Source organism: Mercurialis annua, linkage group LG3 (assembly GCF_937616625.2).
Source record: "Mercurialis annua linkage group LG3, ddMerAnnu1.2, whole genome shotgun sequence".
Classification (NCBI taxonomy): Eukaryota; Viridiplantae; Streptophyta; class Magnoliopsida; order Malpighiales; family Euphorbiaceae; genus Mercurialis; species Mercurialis annua.
Window position 1 is genome coordinate 58,813,685 of NC_065572.1, and position 18,475 is coordinate 58,832,159.

Below are 18,475 nucleotides of genomic sequence, written 5' to 3' on the forward strand. Positions count from 1 at the left end.
ACTTTGAATAATAAATTGAGAGACCAAAATGACTCTTTACTCATAACATTTTACTTGCTGTAAATTAATTTAATCCAAATTAATTAATTAATTATCATAATCGAATACAACTGGAATTTAAAATAGGCTAAATCCATTTTGAAGTCCCTAAATTATAAAATTTTGGTTCATCAGATTCCTCAACTTCTATTTGGCTTCCTCAGGTTCCTAAACTTTCACTTTTTCATTCATCAGGTCACTCAACTTCTATTTGGCTTCCTCAAATCTATAAACTTTTGTTTTTTTTGGTTCATGAAGTAAAAAAATAAAAGTTTAAGGACCTAAAGAACCAAAAAATGAAAGTTTAGGGATCTAAAGAAGCCAAATAAAAGTCGAGGGACATGATGAACAAAAAAATGAAAGTTTATGGACTTGACGAAGCTAAATAGAAATTGAGGGACCTAATGAACAAAAAACGTATAATTCAGGGACTTTAAAATAGATTTAGCCTTTAAAATAATCAATCAAGATATAATGAAGTTCTTTCTAACCAAGTCCTTGATTGAAAGCATAATACAAAAAGAAGAATTTGATAGCAAACGCCATATCTAACATAGATTCCAAATCTTCAAGACAAAGATAAGAATAACTTGAGCAATTAATTCTAATTCCAAAAAGACTAAAATCAACCTTAATCTAATCTTAATTAATTCCTTTTGCCTTTTCATTCTCATAAACTTGAAAAATTGATAAAGGGAGGGTTTAATATCAGCATTAAATTTAACTTGATTCACAAGTCAACCACAATCAGCTTCTCCAGTACAAAAGCAGCAAAATCCCAGCAAACTTCCACCATACAAAATTTGGTCTGTACTTGGAGGATGGCGGTGCCGACGACCGTAGAGATCTGAGAGCGTAATTAAATAAAGAAAGCGTATTTTAATAAGGTCGATAAGCGAAATATATATACTAGAGCTTAAAAATAAAAACATACCCTACTCCAGATGATGCATATACACATTTTCCATAACCTGCATAGTTACACATATCCAAATTAGTTTTTTCTTTTAACATTTATAATGAGATGAGAATGGAGTCTGAAACCCTCAAATCGACTTATAATGTTCCTAGAATTTAAATTCAATAAGAAAAATGATTGATGCAACAATTCATCCCAATTCATGGCGATACAAGTCTATAGGTTAGAAAGAAAATAATAATTATAATGTTATATTATAATTTTATAAAGTTGATAAAATAAAAAAGTCACAGTATTAAATCTTATATTAATAAAATTATTTTAAAATTTAAATTTATATATCATACGTTCTATGTAGGTTTGTACACAATGACGAAGCTAGGGGCGCTGCCTAGACCCCACAACTTTCAAAAAAATAATTCTAAATTGATATATAAAATTAATATATATATTACAATTTGATCCCTAGTTTTCAAAAATCATCTCCTTATATATAATGCACATTGCGATTTGGGTCCCTAATACAATAATTCTGGCTCCGTCACTATTATGTCTTAGGGCATAAGAGTAGCACGTAAACATCGATAGTCGAACACTATTTTCTATAAAAATACATTATAAAACTCGAGTTTCGAAGTTGGAAAGGGATTCTTACTCGGATTATTCTTAGTTAAAGTGGCCGTCCCACCAAAATTGCAAGCAATATCAGAATTGCCATTTTGCTGATAATAATTGTTGAAAGCAAATGAAGCATGGGAGAGCAGAGTGTTAGGCTCAAAACAAGCTCCACCTTGCTGAATTGCAGAACAATCTGTCATCCCTAAGCCACAGGCCCAGTCTAAAGCATTCTGCAAATCAATTTGAGTCACACCTGCAAGAGCCACACACCATGTTGACCCACCAAGAAATGTTGTGTTGCCCTCTGGTGGTGACATTGTTGCCACTGGAATTACTGCTTCTTCTTTGTCTTCTGCTACTATTGCTGACTCCATTTTCATAACTAGTTGTATATATTCAAAAATAAAAATGAAAGGGAAATTTAGTAATTGCTAGACTAATATTTTTTTTCTTCGGAGTAACGAATTTGACCTTATTTGATATATTGTGGCAAATTCAGGGGGTAAAATGAGCTTTGTTTAATAGGAAATTGTATATGTCAATCTTCTAAAATTATAAGTGTATAGTTATTAATACAATCAAGTTCAAAAAATTTACTTTCTTGAAGGTCATTTTAAATCGGATATTAACTTGAAAACTTCGATATGAATATAATGTTTCTATCGCTAGACTAATAAGCAATGTAATACTAACAAATTAGTTTTCTGTAGTTCAACAATGTTATAGGTTTAAAGCAATAAATGATAAATATAGTCGGGTTCATCTAAGGTTTCGAGTTTGAGTTTCGATCATAATCAATAATGAAAAGAACTATATATAGATAAACCAATGAGAGCAGCAATCTGTTAGGTCGTGGGATCGATTCCACAAGCGCTCTCCTCTCTCCCAATTATTAAAAAAATAAATATATATAGATTAACAAGGTATTTCAGGTCCGTAATTAAGTTTAGATTATCAAGGTGTTATTATTGAGATGTTATTTTTTTACAAAACCAAAACTGAAATTACAAAATAAATGAAGAATTTAATCTTCGATCAGTTTTTAGTAGTAGAACTTGAAACCTTCTACTAATTAACTTCCTGATGATGAAATGTTTGATTTCCCTTTTCCCTTATAATAAAAAAAATAAAGGAAATTTTTGTTCTGTAATATATAAATTTGGCTTAAAATAAGAAGCATTAATTTTGTCATTTAGCAGTTTTTAGCAAAAGTTAGACAGACATATATAGAAGAAGACAAGATAAAGCTTTAGATTAAAACAAGCATTTAATCTTAATTAATCACATTCTTCTAAAAAGTGATGAACTCAAGAATGTTTGCTAGCTTCTGAACCAAATAATAATATTTAATGAAAAAGCAAACCATAAGAAATAAAACAAAGAAATGCATTTTTTGCTGTTTAAACAAAGAAATTTGTGAAAATTAGAATAAACAACTAAACCAGGATTATGATCAAGAACAAGGCTAAAAAACAGAACATAAAACCAAACCATATGAAATAAAAGATTAAAGAAAAGAAATTAACATACCCAGAAAGCATTCCACCAAGAAAATGCACTGTAATAAAACCAATATTTTCTTCCTCATTGTAATAAAACCAAAAATGTTCTTGTCTGAGTACTCACAATGCAAAAAATAGAAAAAAGTTGATGGGTGTAGAGTTTAAGTCTGGTTATACAGACTCTCTTTCAGTAGGTGATGATAATAATGCTTTATAAATGCTTATAATTATATATAGTATTATTATATTTAAAGAGAGTTGCAAACTAATAGAGAGTTACAAGGAAGGAATCAACAATTTCTTCCTACGAGTTTTTTTCTTCTTATTTTTTATATTCTTAAAGAGCATGAAAATGGTCATGCAAAATTTGGGGGCTTGTTTGTTTCATTTTTGCACTAAATCAAGGTGGGGGAATTTTATAGGAAACGAAAACTAAGCAAATTTGTAAATTATTGGAAAAAAAGAACTACAAATTAAGGGGAAAAAATAAAATAAAGAAAGTGGACAAGTATTTTGGGACAAAAAAATTTCTCAAAGTGGACAACTCTATTAGGACGGAGGAAGTATGATAAATGTGGTGAGCTTTAGAGAAATTTGCCCAATAATATATCGTTAGTGAGTCACATGTTAAATTAGTAAAAAAAAAACAATTCAATTGAACCAACAGACTGTAGAGGTTAAGGTCGAACTTGCTACCTACGGATATACAGAGGTGAGACCTGTAGTATTGAATTAAACATGTAATATTGTTTAGGCATCGTTTATAATTATTTTATTTTAAATTTTATTAATATTTTTCGATAACGGGAGAACCCTCGGCGGAATCCGACCACCCTTTAAAGGCGGAGCCCGACCACCTGAGTAAACCTCCGAAAAGACTAGTCTCAGCATCCTACCGCCAGACCTCCCACTTCATACAGGCTTTTAACGAGAAGATTACAAAACTATATAAAAAATCAACAAAGTTTACAAAAATGCTACTAAACCCATTTATTACACTAGCACCTAAAAACTTGAAAAGTTTACATATTATACCTAGCCACTAAATAAGAGACACATGTCTTACTCAAATAGCAAAAAAAAAAAGCAAAAAAAACGTGCCAAACAGCTGTCAAAACGCGTTAAACAACTGTCAAAACGCGCAGAAGCGCGTCTGACGCGCGTCTTACACGTGCGTCAGTCACGCGTCAGTTTGTCAAAACTATTCAAACAATGTATCAAATATGTATTTGTTATGTATCAGATATATATCGAGGACATATTTGATTATTATTTTTCCATATTTCTAAAACAAAAATATATAAATAAATAAATTATTAATATGTATTAATTATGTGTCTCTAAGCAGTATGTATAATATATATTAAATTAAAAGATATATGTATCACATGCTTTAATTAAAATTCACGCATCAAATAATAATAATAATAATAATAATATAACATCTTTAATTATATACATGTGATATATAAATAAAGAACTTATAACAATATTTACGCCCTTCATCAAATCTATCACCATTGATAAAAATAATAAATATATATATATATATATATATATATATATTATTAATATATATTATTTATTTGTTTCAAAACTATATAATTTATATATATTATTTATGTGTCATAAAACTATATTTTTAATATGTTATTTATGCGTCTCAAATATTATTCAAACGAACACAATTTATTTCAGAATCTTTTCATATTAAATACAACTTTAATGGTACATTTTAAAATACACCCAAAATCTATATATATTAATTGAGAGAACCAACGGAGCCCTCTCATTGATTCTCATCAAATAGAGCATTCTCATAGTCTCCACATTTATTAAAATACTTATTTTATTTTTATTATTTTTAATGAGTTTTTGATAAACTACTTATCTTTAATATTTATCTTTTTCGTTCTAGGATTACTACGTTTAAAGTTTTTATATTCATATAAAACATTTAATTCTATCGGTATACAAACTCTCTTTCGATTTACACTTTATATAATCCTAAACTTTTTCAATAATTCACTTAAAGAAGTGAATGGTTGGAATTGGGGCTTATACCCTGCGCCACAATCAGATTATGAAATTCGTAATCTGATTTTAGTGCATATGTTCAATATAAATTATATATTTTTGTGGCATAGATTGATTAATGTTGTGAATTTGATAATTATTCATACAATTGTCTGTTAGTTTCATTAACAGCTTTATTAAGAGGTCCAATGCATCATGTTTTATAAAATCAATTATTTTTTTTCTCTATTATGATAAGTTGTATTATCCCATTAGAAGGTCGATGTGATTCTCAAGATAGTTGACTTTGGTTTGTCAAGGTAAATTGTAGTAAATTTTTAAGTTGGATTATATATTTATTTTTAATTTATATTGATATGGCAGAGTTTTAAACATACCAATGTATTTTATCTGCATATTTTCTTTTTCTTTGTGATAGAAGGTTGTATTGTAATACGAAATGATGGAAGTTGCAACTATTTGGAGACAGTTTGTGATTCTCCTTTGTATATGGCTCTAGAAGTTCTACAAATCCAAGGTTGTGTAATTTGTATATAATTACAGCGTTTTATTAATTAACCATGTATTTGACATGGCCGAAATATTTTGTTCATATGAATAAAAATGCCTCCATGTTCTATTATCGTATAAAACTGCATTACAAACATAATCATTTTCTATAATTGTTCATTTTATTTGATTTTATTCTTTTTGCTAAAATGGACAGCTACTCTAGCTTTAAAAGTATGGCGGATAAGAAAAAATTACAATTTACAAGCCAATTACAAATTTTAATACGGTATTCCTATAAAACTATACCTTTCCTCCATTAGTTCTTATGGAGTATTGCTAGAGAATAAGCTCACTCATTTTATGAAGTAACTATAACATCTATACATCCAAAATACTTTGCCTTTTACGGAGAATTGAAAAACTCAAAAATCAAAACCGATTGTAGCAAAACTAATATGGCAGCGAGCAAATAGAAATGTGATGTCATCGGACTTCTGCTACAAATAATCTTGCATCCAAGTATTTTGTTATTAAGAAAACCATGTTATTGGCTTTTTTGTCTCAGAATTATGCATACAGATGAGATGAGGTAATCTTTTATCAATCTTTACGAATGTTTATTGTCTATGTGTTTCTTTGACTCTCCTTTTTACTTCTTACCTAAGTCAGATTTTCTTTTTTAATTTTGAAAATAAAGTTTAGCTAATTAATTACTCTAAAATTTTCATGTTATATAATGAATTTTTGCTAGATTAATTGTATGATTAATCAAGTATATGAGGTTAAATCAAACAAAAATTAAATTATATTTTATAGACGAGCTTTATGCTAAAATTGTCGAAAGTTAGCATAATATGATGGATTGCTATAATCCATATGCTAAATATTTAGAATGACAAGAGATCGATTTAAATCAAATGAAATAGTTGATGTTTGTTTGGATTTACTAATGCAACATTTAAAGTGGTTATTTATTAGCGATATTATTAATAAAAATATACGTAGAGACATTATTGTGGAATGTATAAGAAAAAATTTGCAAATACAAAAAAATTATAAGCATATAAAATGAAAAAAATTATATATTATATATTATAGATATTTATATACTCTAAAATAATTTATTACAATATTATTAGAATACATTTTTATTTTATTTAATATTATTTGTTTACATACTATTCATCATTATTTTTTAGCATTCTATTAATTTTTGCAATAAATGTATTATTTATATAGAATATGAAATTGATTTCGCGCAAATGCGCAAGCTTACAACTAGTACATATTAAATACACAAATAATATCTCTCTCTGCTACTGTAATTTAAAATATTAAATAAACTATTGTGCCATCAATTATATAAAAAAATAAAGTAAAAAATCAGAATTTTTTTTCAATGGATATCATGTAATGCGCACAAAATACACAAACAATACGTTTTTGATACACTATTTATACATAATGCATATCAAAATACCCAAATAATATGTAATAAATATAATTTTAATAATACATCTACGATATATAAATAATACATATTAAATACAATTATAATAATCCATCTATTTTAATATAAAAATTACAATGTATAAATTATACATCAAATATGTATCTATAATGTATCATAACTTAACACTTATGTTATAACAAAATTACAGTTTTAAAAAAATTTAGTCTGCAATGTATCATAAGAGGGAATGCTTTACTCATGGTCTCATTTTCTAACACTCTCTCGAGCGTAATAATTAAATTGACTTGTGATCAAAGATGAACAAACATTAACATATAATTATCACTTGTATGGGCTACTCCACTAGTTTAAAAATCGATGATGTATCTACGATGTATCAAATATGAATCGGCAATGTATTATTGATGGATTTATGATGTATCAATAATGTATCTATAATGTACCGGTGGTACATCTATGACGTATCAGTTGATGTAACTATAATATATCATTGATGTATCCAATATGTATATACATGATATAGAAATAAAAAAAACTAATAATAATATAACGTCGTCATAAAAGTTACTATTAAACATTACTTAACACCATCCTAATCAACAACTCTATCTTGCAAATATGAGGCCAACAAACACTGCAATACATAGGTGATACCATCATCATCATTCATTGAATTATAGTCAACAATATTAATAAAACCCACACCATAAAATTTTTGCGTTGTTTCCGAGATGTATCGAATATGTATCTAAAATGTATCCCAAATGTATCGAATATGTACAACATGTAATAGAAAAACTTATTTTACTATTAAATTGGTTACTATTTTGTTTATTTTTACTTTGTTTTCATTAATTTATTTTATATAACTAATAAAATCTTTGATACATATTTGATTCAAAAAAAACACAGAAAACTAAATATAATAATACAGAAAATATAAATAAATTAATATTCTTACAGGATACATCTATGACACATAAAATAAAAATATAAATAGAAATAATTAATATTCTTACATTTGATTCAATAAAAAAAAACAGAAAACTAAATATAATAATAGAAAAAAATAAACACAAATTAAGATACATTTCTCATACATAATATATACAAATAAAGAAACTAAATAGTTGTTTTTTCAACTTTTGCTCATTTTCTATTACTTTTATCTTCATCTTTTGCTTCAACTTTTGCTTCATCTGTTTTTTTTTCTTCACTTCATAAATCTCTGTAGAATATATTACATTGATTTTTTTTTCTATATCCCACAATTGTAAAATGAAAGGTATAGGAGCTTACATTATAAACAAGTTAGTCTATAACAATAAAATCTCACAATTTAGCACAGTACACTCATCATTCAGATACCCTAATACATTGATAAATTTGTATAAAAAATGGCCTAATGATGATTAATTCAATTACTTACTAAAGAGTAGGAACAATCTGAGAAGGGTGCTTAGAAACATCCACTGGTTGGCTGCCTTCCTACCCTCCCAACTGTTCTGCCATTAATTTTTTTTTACTAACCCTAACCTTAAATGGCAATACTAATTTTATTTTATTTTTTAAAAAACAATTTGGGTTTTATTTTAATTCAATTAATCATAAGATGTTTAAAAAATTGATTTTGATTTATGGAAAGAAATTGATCAAAAAAATCTTAGATCTGTACAAAATAAAAGTCTCAAACATTGATTGATCCAAAGAAATCCAAATTTTTTTAAAGAAATTTTTAATTTATAGAGGGAGAGAGGAAATTAGAAGGAAATTTTATTTGGACTGTGATCAAATGGAGTAGGCGGTGGAGGAGGAAAATCTGATAGTGGATGTACGGCAACACGAGAGGAGGTGGCGGCCGGAGGTGAAAGAGGAGCAGGAGAGTGTTGTTGTGGCGGTGGTGAGTATTGGGCTATTAAATTTATGGAAGAAGAAGATGAGAGATTGTTAAGGGTTTGTTTGTTTATCTAAATAGTAAAACCCAATTTGAATTATGTGTTGATCTGTCACTTTTTTTCCAATTAATGGGACACATGTATGGATTAGATGAAGTAGGTAAAAGTTGTAATAATTTTCCGTTTTTAGCGTTCTAATGTAAACAATAAATTAGCATGGATGAAAGAAATTTAACAACTTAGCATTTTTGTTATATTAGCCCGTATTCAGCCCATTTGTGTAATTTTTCCGGTTTTTAACAGCTCGTCCAAATGCTTTCAATAAGTCCCATGTGAGATATGGGATTCGAACCTTTAATCTTTTTTTGTCCCAAGTTTACTGTCCACACTTAAAACCAACTGAGCTAACCCATGGTGAACAATTTTATTAATTTTATTATTGGATAAAGTAATAATAACTAATCAAATAGTAAAAAAATAAGCTTCATTTTAGAAAAAAAAACTAAGTAAATATAGACAACCTCTAATATTTATATTTGAATCTCCCAGTCAAATTGCTTCAGTAAGAATAAATAGGTGATTAAATACGAAAGAAGTGAAAACTGAAAATTGTAGTCGGATTTAATCAGTTTTTAAATGATTTTAATCAATTTTATTTGAACTTACATATACAAAACAAAAAATTAATTTTAATAATAACATCCTCAAAAAATAAATATTTAAATACCAATTGAGCCAAGTAATTAGCTTTACTTTATTAAAATTATAAATTTTTTGTTTTTGCTATCCATTGAGTTTTTAAAACATCAATTACTGTGAAGCTGTTTTTCCTTTTTCTTTTTGGGTTAGCAGAGGACGGCAGAAGCAGCAGAAACCGGCATGATTCATTTTTGGACTTTGTCAATTATCGACATTTCTTTTTCTATTTTTTTCTAATGTGCTCTCAATTTCTCTGTTATTTTTCCTTATTTCTCAACGTTATATTTCGATTATATTGAATAGTTTTTGTGCTAAGTATTGCCCATTTACTCCTTTTTTTAAAAATAAGCCATAAAAGTGTCATGCATAAACCAAAAGCTAAAATAAACTAATTAACATGAACTAAAAAAATAATGAATCAGAGTAACTTTAACTTAAGATGAGCTACTGTGTTGAATCTGAAAGGTATTTGTTAAACTCGTAATTTTTGAAAGGTTGATGAAAGATGTCATATTTTATGATAGATACCTCAAGTCGAACTGACCAAAACTATATATAAATTTATCGATTGGGTTATTCCAAACGCATCTCCTTCAAGAATCAATGGTCTTCCCGCAGTAGAGAACCTCAACATTAGATTGCATGGGAACCTGTTGAGATTTGGTTGAATTTAAAAAGGATTTAAGGATTTAAAAAGGTTTTGGAAAGTGTCTTGTGTGTGAAAGGAACACCACTTGTTTGTGAGTGTAAAAGTGAAAATCCCACATTGATAAGGAATAAGTCTTTCATTGGGTTTATAAGGGTGAGTTTCACTCTCTGGGTTTGGGCCCCAAGTGGTACCCAGTTTTGTGAACGGGCTGGGAGTTACATTCTACCCGATTTACCACACACGCGCGCGCCGTCCGGCCCGATCTGGTCTGGGTTGGGTGGGTGGTTCGGTTCTAGCACTTTATTTTTGCTTACAAAAACTGTTTTATATTATTAATTATGTAACAGTTTGGTCTTTAGAATTCAGCTCATCTCTTTATCTTCCAAAACGTTTTTCTGACTGAATTAAATTATTAAAACGTTTTATGTATTTATTTCTTGCATAACAACTCTTTTTTTTTCTATAAATACCAATGCATATTTCATTTGTAAAAAAAACACAGAAAACTAGAGCAATTCTCTAAGTTAAAGAAAACCAGAGCAGTATCTGAGTTTAAAGAAAAAGCACATATGTGTTTAACGAATTCTTGAGCAATATTGGGGGTACCCAGTTTTGTGAACGGGCTGGGAGTTACATTCTACCCGATTTACCACACACGCGCGCGCCGTCCGGCCCGATCTGGTCTGGGTTGGGTGGGCGGTTCGGTTCTAGCACTTTATTTTTGCTTACAGAAACTGTTTTATATTATTAATTATGTAACAGTTTGGTCTTTAGAATTCAGCTCATCTCTTTATCTTCCAAAACGTTTTTTGACTGAATTAAATTATTAAAACGTTTTATGTATTTATTTCTTGCATAACAACTCTTTTTTTTCTATAAATACCAATGCCTATTTCATTTGAAAAAAAAAACACAGAAAACTAGAGCAATTCTCTAAGTTAAAGAAAACCAGAGCAGTATCTGAGTTTAAAGAAAAAGCACATATGTGTTTAACGAATTCTTGAGCAATATTGGGGGTGTAATTCGAACGGTGCTACACAGTGCAGTGTTCATTGTATTCAATTTTGAGTGGCTGTTTTATCCTGGGGACGGCGTGGTTGATAGGCTGTCTTGCACCTTTGGGCAGAGCCGCGAAACGTCTTAAAGAAAGCGACCTAGTCCGCGACTCAGCCAGAATATTTACCATTGGTAATTCGTTCCAATTTTAATAAACTGTTTCAAACAAATTAATTTTATTATTTTAATTGTTTGTGTAAACAGTTCCAACAATTTTAAGACGTTTCGCTCTGCGTTGGATACTGATGGATATTCTGGTTCTGCGATTATCACCACAATCGTTCCTTTTAAGTCACTGCGGTAATCTCTTAAACTACCAATTAATTTTAATTGATGGTTTTTCTGCTCCCTTTATTATTCTGAAAATCCTTCTCTAGAGGATTTAATTTGCTATATTATTTTTTATGCTGCAAATTTATCAGATTAATATTTTGCTAGTTTTTATCAATTGCGGTTATTGATATTTTTCTTCGGGGAAGGAATTTATTGAGATCTTAATTATAATTTAGAAATTCGTTTATTGGATTTATTGTTATTAAGATTTTGTTTTGATAAAGACCCTATGGAATAAATTTTTGACTATGAAAATTTATTATTTCATATAACGAAGTGTTAGAAAAATTCAAATTCAAATATAAATTGAATTGTTATGGATATAGAAATGACTTTGGTTAAGTTGTGAATTAAGATAGCAATTATGATTAACACACGAGTATTAGAACAGGTTTAGAATAACCTGATTGAAAAACTCTTCACGCTGTGAAAGTTTATCAGACAGATGGTGTGCAGACTCTGGCACATCACATCATCTGATATGACTATATTATGTTCAAAACAATCATTGATACTAAGGAGAAAGAAGTATTGTTGGGTGATTCCCACACTACTATGGTTGCCGAAATCGGTAATATAGAACTGAAGTTTACTTCAGAAAAGAGTTTGATTTTGAAGGATGTGCAGCACACTCCTATGATGAATATTTTCTATGTCTGATTTTCTCTTGAATAAAGCCGGAGCTACTCAAACTATCGGAGACGGTGTTTACACCATTATTGAGGATGATACATCTACTGAAAGTTTTGACACAGACGGTATGTTTAAATTAATTGTTAATTTAAATATTATTTTCCATTTGCTGATATGTTATGTGATTTTAAATTAATTGTTAATTTAAATGAGTTCTTTAGGTTTAATACCTAAAATGATTTTAAATAATGGAGCTTATAGTTAAGCGTAGAATATCTGAAATATTTAAATTGGTTTATTCATATATATATATATATATATATATATATATATATATATATATATATATATATATATATATATATATATATATATAAAATATTGGAATGTTGACTTGGAACATTAAAACTTGTGTTTTTATATCATAGATGATTGCTCTGAGTTTACCTATTTATGTTTAATGGAAGATATAAAGTGATGCTTTTAGCATGTTTAATTTTTTTTTTAACTGAAATTGAAAATCTTTTTAAGAAAATTAAAAGATTACAAAGAGATAGAAAAATTGAATGATAGAGCATGTTTATTATATTTTATATGGAATTGTAATGAAAAGTCTGCACCTTATTTATTTAGATTGAGCAATTATTGTTTTCTTTTAAAATGAAATTTTATTGAATATATGGTATAAAATTCTTAAGTCTATATATAAGACTTTAGTATATATGAGATCATATAGAATAGACAACTAAAAATTTGTCTTATTTGAGAATATGGGGGTGTTTAGCCTATATTCAGATTCCTGTTCCTAAGCGAATAAAATTAGCAAGTAGAGCCTATGAATGTGTTTTCATTGGGTATGCAGTCAATAGCAAAACATATAGATTTTATGACTTGACTGCAAGAGTGATTATTGAATACGTGGATGCTAATTTTTATGAACAAAAATTTCCTTTATAAATTAGGAAATAGTGGGGGCGAATCATCTTGTAAATATTCCCGTTGTCAGGAATAATGAGATTATAGATGATATAGAACCAGAGATCAGATAAAGTAAAAGAACTAGTATTTTGAAAGACTATGGTTCTGATTTTCATGTCCACTCTTTAGAGGAGGATCCTGCGATCCTCTAGGAAGTTCTGACTTATGCTAATCTTCGGCAAGAAGCCATAAATGATGAGATGGAATCTTTGGAGTCAATAAGACTTAGCATTTGACTGATTTACCCCCCGGTTGCAAGACCATAGGTTGTAAGTGGATTTTGAAAAAGAAAATGAAACATGATGGCACAGTTGATAAATATAAAGCTCGACTTGTGGCTAAGGGTTATAGACAACGTGAAAATGTTGATTTCGTTGATACCTATTCACCAGTTACTAGAATAACATCTATTAGAGTGATGATTTCGATCGCTGCACTTTATGATTTGGTAGTACACCAAATGGATGTTAAGACCATTTTTCTGAATGGTTAATTGGAGGAAGAAATTTACATGGACCAACCTGAAGGTTTTGTGTTACATGGACAGGAACAGAAAGTGTGCAAGTTAGACAAATCCTTGTTAGGTCTAAAACAGGCACAAAAGCAATGGCATGAGAAATTTGATAATCTTGTCATCTCAAATGGTTTTAAAGTGAATGAAAGTGACAAATGTATATATTACAAATCTGAGAATGAGCTTTGTACTTTCATATGTTTATATGTTGATGACTTATTGATCTTTGGATCAAATGTTCATGCTGTGAATTCAATGTTGGATGCCAACTTTGATATGAAAGATCTAGGTGAAGCGAATGTCATTCTTGGCATAAAGATAACTAGATCTGAAAAAGGAATCTCTTTAGATCAATCTCACTATGTTGAGAAGATTCTAAAGAAATATAACTACTTCGACTGTAAACCTGCATGTACACCTTATGATCCAAGGGTAAAACCTTTTAAGAACACTAGTGATAGTGTACGACAGTCTGAATATGCGAGCATCATTGGCAGCCTTTGGTATGCCACTGATTGTACTAGACCCGACATTGCATATGTCGTTGGATTACTGTGCAGGTTTACTAGTAGACCTAGTGTTGAGCATTGGCATGCTATTGAAAGGGTAATGATATACCTTAAAAGAACAATGAATCTTGGATTAAATTATCTAGAGCATCCTGCTGTACTTGAAGGGTACAGTGATGCAGATTGGAATACATTGTCAGATGATTCCAAAGCAACGAGCGGCTATATTTTTAGTATAGCTGGTGTAGCTGTTTCTTGGAAATCAAAGAAACAGACGATTCTGGCTCAATCTACGATGGAGTCAGAAATGATAGCACTAGCGACTGCTAGTGAAGAAGCAGCATGGCTAAGAAGCCTGCTAGCTGAGATTCCTTTATGGAAAAGACCGATACCAGCTGTGTTGATCCATTGCGATAATACCGCGGCTATTGTAAAAATTGAGAACCGTTATTATAATGGTAAGAAACGACGGATACGTCGTAAGCACAGCACTGTTAGAGAATTTATCTCAACAGGGGATGTTAGAGTGGATCCTGTACGCACTGATGATAACTTAGCAGATCCTTTGACGAAAGGATTAGCTAGAGAGAAAGTCCATAAAACTTCCAAGGGAATGAGACTATTGCCTATAGAATGAGTCATTCATAATGGCAACCCGACCTAACTGACTGGAGATCCCAAGAAATAGGTTCAATGGGTAATAACAAGTTGTGAATGATATGAGACAGAACATGCAATATTGAAGCATGATACCTGAAGCGATTGAGGATGAGTTAGTAGAATCTCTTAATGAAGCCTATACTCCATATGGAGTGGAGTACCTAGCTACAGGTGTACTCTTGGTAGCTTCACCTTTGTGAATGTGGAAGTGGGGGCCGCTTTCTATGAAATTTGGAGGCAAAAATTTCTAGAGCATTCACTAAACTGGGATAGACGTGCAAGGCCTTTAAATGCACGGGCTTATGAATACACCCTTGAAAAGGTTGTGCGTGGTTTGATGTCCGAGATAGAGTTCAAGACTACGAGTCACTCTTGTTAAATCAGAATCTTACACACTACGCAAAGGTTCAAATCGAAAGATACCTTTACTTATGCGCAATCTTATGGATACATGAATTGCTCGAGAAAATATTTTTAAAATTCAAAGTGGGGGATTGTTGAGATTTGGTTGAATTTAAAAAGGATTTAAGGATTTAAAAAGGTTTTGGGAAGTGTCTTGTGTGTGAAAGGAACACCACTTGTTTGTGAGTGTAAAAGTGGAAATCCCACATTGATAAGGAATAAGCCTTTCATTGGGTTTATAAGGGTGAGTTTCACTCTATGGGTTTGGGCCCCAAGGGGTACCCAGTTTTGTGAACGGGCTGGGAGTTACATTCTACCCGATTTACCACACACGCGCGCGCCGTCCGACCCGATCTGGTCTGGGTTGGGTGGGTGGTTCGGTTCTAGCACTTTATTTTTGCTTACAGAAACTGTTTTATATTATTAATTATGTAACAGTTTGGTCTTTAGAATTCAGCTCATCTCTTTATCTTCCAAAACGTTTTTCTGACTGAATTAAATTATTAAAACGTTTTATGTATTTATTTCTTGCATAACAACTCTTTCTTTCTTTTTTCTATAAATACCAATGCCTATTTCATTTGAAAAAAAAACACAGAAAACTAGAGCAATTCTCTAAGTTAAAGAAAACCAGAGCAGTATCTGAGTTTAAAGAAAAAGCACATATATGTTTAACGAATTCTTGAGCAATATTGGGGGTGTAATTCGAACGGTGCTACACAGTGTAGTGTTCATTGTTTTCAATTTCGAGTGGCTGTTTTATCCTAGGGACGGCGTGGTTGATAGGCTGTCTTGCACCTTTGGGTAGAGCCGCGAAACGTCTTAAAGAAAGCGACCTAGTCCGCGACTCAGCCAGAATATTTACCATTGGTAATTCGTTCCAATTTTAATAAACTGTTTCAAACAAATTAATTTTATTATTTTAATTGTTTGTGTAAACAGTTCCAACAAAACCTGTCTTGCCCTAGATGTGGAGCTCAGGAAACCAGAGGTTACCTCTTTTTTATTGTGACTTCGCTAAAAGAGTGTGGTTCCACTCTCCTTTATCTCTTCATACAAGATTGCTGCCAGAATCTCACTTTAGCCATATTTGGACATCAATCATGGAGGACCTTAAGTCACTAGATGATTCCCATTCCAGCACTTTGTTATTCTGCTACTTACTCTGGTCCTTGTGGAAAGCCAAAAATGCTCTCATTTTTAAGGACAGTACCTGGTCTGTAGTCGAGGTAGTAGCTAATGCTCTCACTTTCAGTCAGGAGTTTGAGGCAACCAAAGACTCCTTGGCACTGGATCAAGACAGTCTAAAGAACCAGCATTTCCCTATTGATGGTACCGGCCAAGGCAACTCTATAGCCTCCGCGAGGTCTTCGATCATCATCCACTATGATGCAGGCACCTTCTCCCAATTAAAATTCAGCTCTTTGGCTGGAGTGGCAAAAGACAATTCCGGAAGGAAACTGGGGCAATTTACAACCATTTTCAGAAACATCTGGGATTCAGGTATTATGGAATCCCTAGCGTTGCGGGAAGTTATGTTATGGAGTCTTAATAATAATAATTGGAAAAGTGTCCGTTTCGAAAGTGACACCATTCTGGTATTCCAGTCCACCAATTTAGGAGTCTCCTCCTCAATTTCCAGTTAGGGTATCTGTCAAGATATTTGACATCTTTCTGAGTTCTTTGATAACATCAACTTTTGCCACATCAATAGAAAAGACAATCAGGACGCTCATGACTTATCTAAAAAGCCAAGTCTAGATTCGCTCTTTGGACTCATACCAATTTGTAATCCAGTCCGTTTGTCTAAATTATCTTACTATCGTTGGGAAAAGAAAGCCAGAATCTCTAAAGTACTCAGATCCAAATATAATGATATAAAACACCAAATCGGCCAATTACGAGCCCGGAAGCATTGGTAGCTATAATAATAATAACACAAATATTTTATGAATTAGCCAATTTAAAGCTTAACTTCATAGTTCCTGCTGGTATAGCCTCATAATGGGACATTGAATCTAAAGTAATTTGATGAGATAAATTTGGATTTAAAGAAGATAAAGCATGTTGTTGTATTGCAAATTCAGTTTGATCTCAAATTGCCACAGAGACAGTCTAGAGTTTTGTGAAAATTTGCTTTTAAAAAATCTTAGATTTCTCGACTTCCAAAGATACCATAAAAGAAAGCAAAGTGAGTTGACAGTACTAGTATTGGGATCAATAGAAAGCATACTAAAAATTAAGATTTGTCATTGGACATCGAGAGAAATCGTAGGAATAAATTAGCTTATTTCCACTTGTCGTCCCCTGAATTTCGGTTTGCTGATCAGCAAAACTTCTTCCGTCCAATTTTTGGTTGACGCTATTAACAGACGCTGGCGTGGCACCAAATAATAATAACAAAAATACATTACACATCATTTAACACGTCGACAAAACACCCAAATAAATATCCAAAATACTCCTAAAACTTCAGTAATCCTAACCCCGATGAGAGCCGCTTAAATCCGTCGCCCGCCTCCACTTCGACTGCTGCATTCTGTCTACTTCCTTGTTCCAATTTTGCCGCTCCCAATGAAAAGATATGTTCGTTTGAGAGACGAATAAAGTTAGAACAGATCTGCTCGTTTGGCTTGAGACAAACCCGTCAAGCTAGACAAACGACGATATGTTCATGTCGCCTAAGGCGAAGATCTATCGTTTTGGAGGTGAAAGAGGGGGGTTGTAGATGCGGAGGGGGGCATATGTGGGAAGGGCGGAAACACGAGTGTGGAGGGCGGTGGTAGAGGTGGAGGAGGACATATGTGGAGGATGACAACACCGAGAGTGTGGAGGGTGATGGTAGATGTAGAGGGTGGCAGATATAGAGAAGGACGACATCAGAATTGTTGAGGGCGGTAGCTGATTTAGAGGTGGCGGTTGGGAAGGTTATTTGTTTAGATTGTTTTTGCGTTTTTTGGATTTTAGGAGTATTTTGATTATTATGGATATTTAGAGTATTTTGATGACGTGTCAGATGATGTGGAGTGATTGTTTTTTTCAGCACCACATCAGTGTCTATTAACA

At 31.3% G+C, this 18,475-nt stretch overlaps 1 protein-coding gene across 1 annotated transcript; it reads right to left on the reverse strand.

Moving 5' to 3' along the window:
* Nucleotides 1-482: 482 nt before the first annotated feature.
* On the reverse strand, nucleotides 483-3,446 carry LOC126673633 (glucan endo-1,3-beta-glucosidase 13). Its single transcript, XM_050367850.2, has 4 exons — nucleotides 3,107-3,446; nucleotides 1,614-1,958; nucleotides 974-1,010; nucleotides 483-886 (listed from the first exon to the last, which is right to left on the reverse strand). The coding sequence occupies exons 1-4, from the start codon at nucleotides 3,162-3,164 to the stop codon at nucleotides 787-789; spliced, it is 540 nt and encodes a 179-aa protein (XP_050223807.1). The 5' UTR covers nucleotides 3,165-3,446; the 3' UTR covers nucleotides 483-786.
* Nucleotides 3,447-18,475: the final 15,029 nt, after the last annotated feature.

Coding starts and splice junctions, on each gene's coding strand:
- LOC126673633 (XM_050367850.2), bottom strand. CDS start 3,164: ATGAGGAAGAAAATATTGGTTTTATTACAGTGCATTTTCTTGGTGGAA. Junction 1,011..1,613: donor TTTAACTAAGAATAATCCGA/GTAAGAATCCCT, acceptor GTAACTATGCAG/GTTATGGAAAATGTGTATAT. Junction 887..973: donor TATGCATCATCTGGAGTAGG/GTATGTTTTTAT, acceptor TTACGCTCTCAG/ATCTCTACGGTCGTCGGCAC.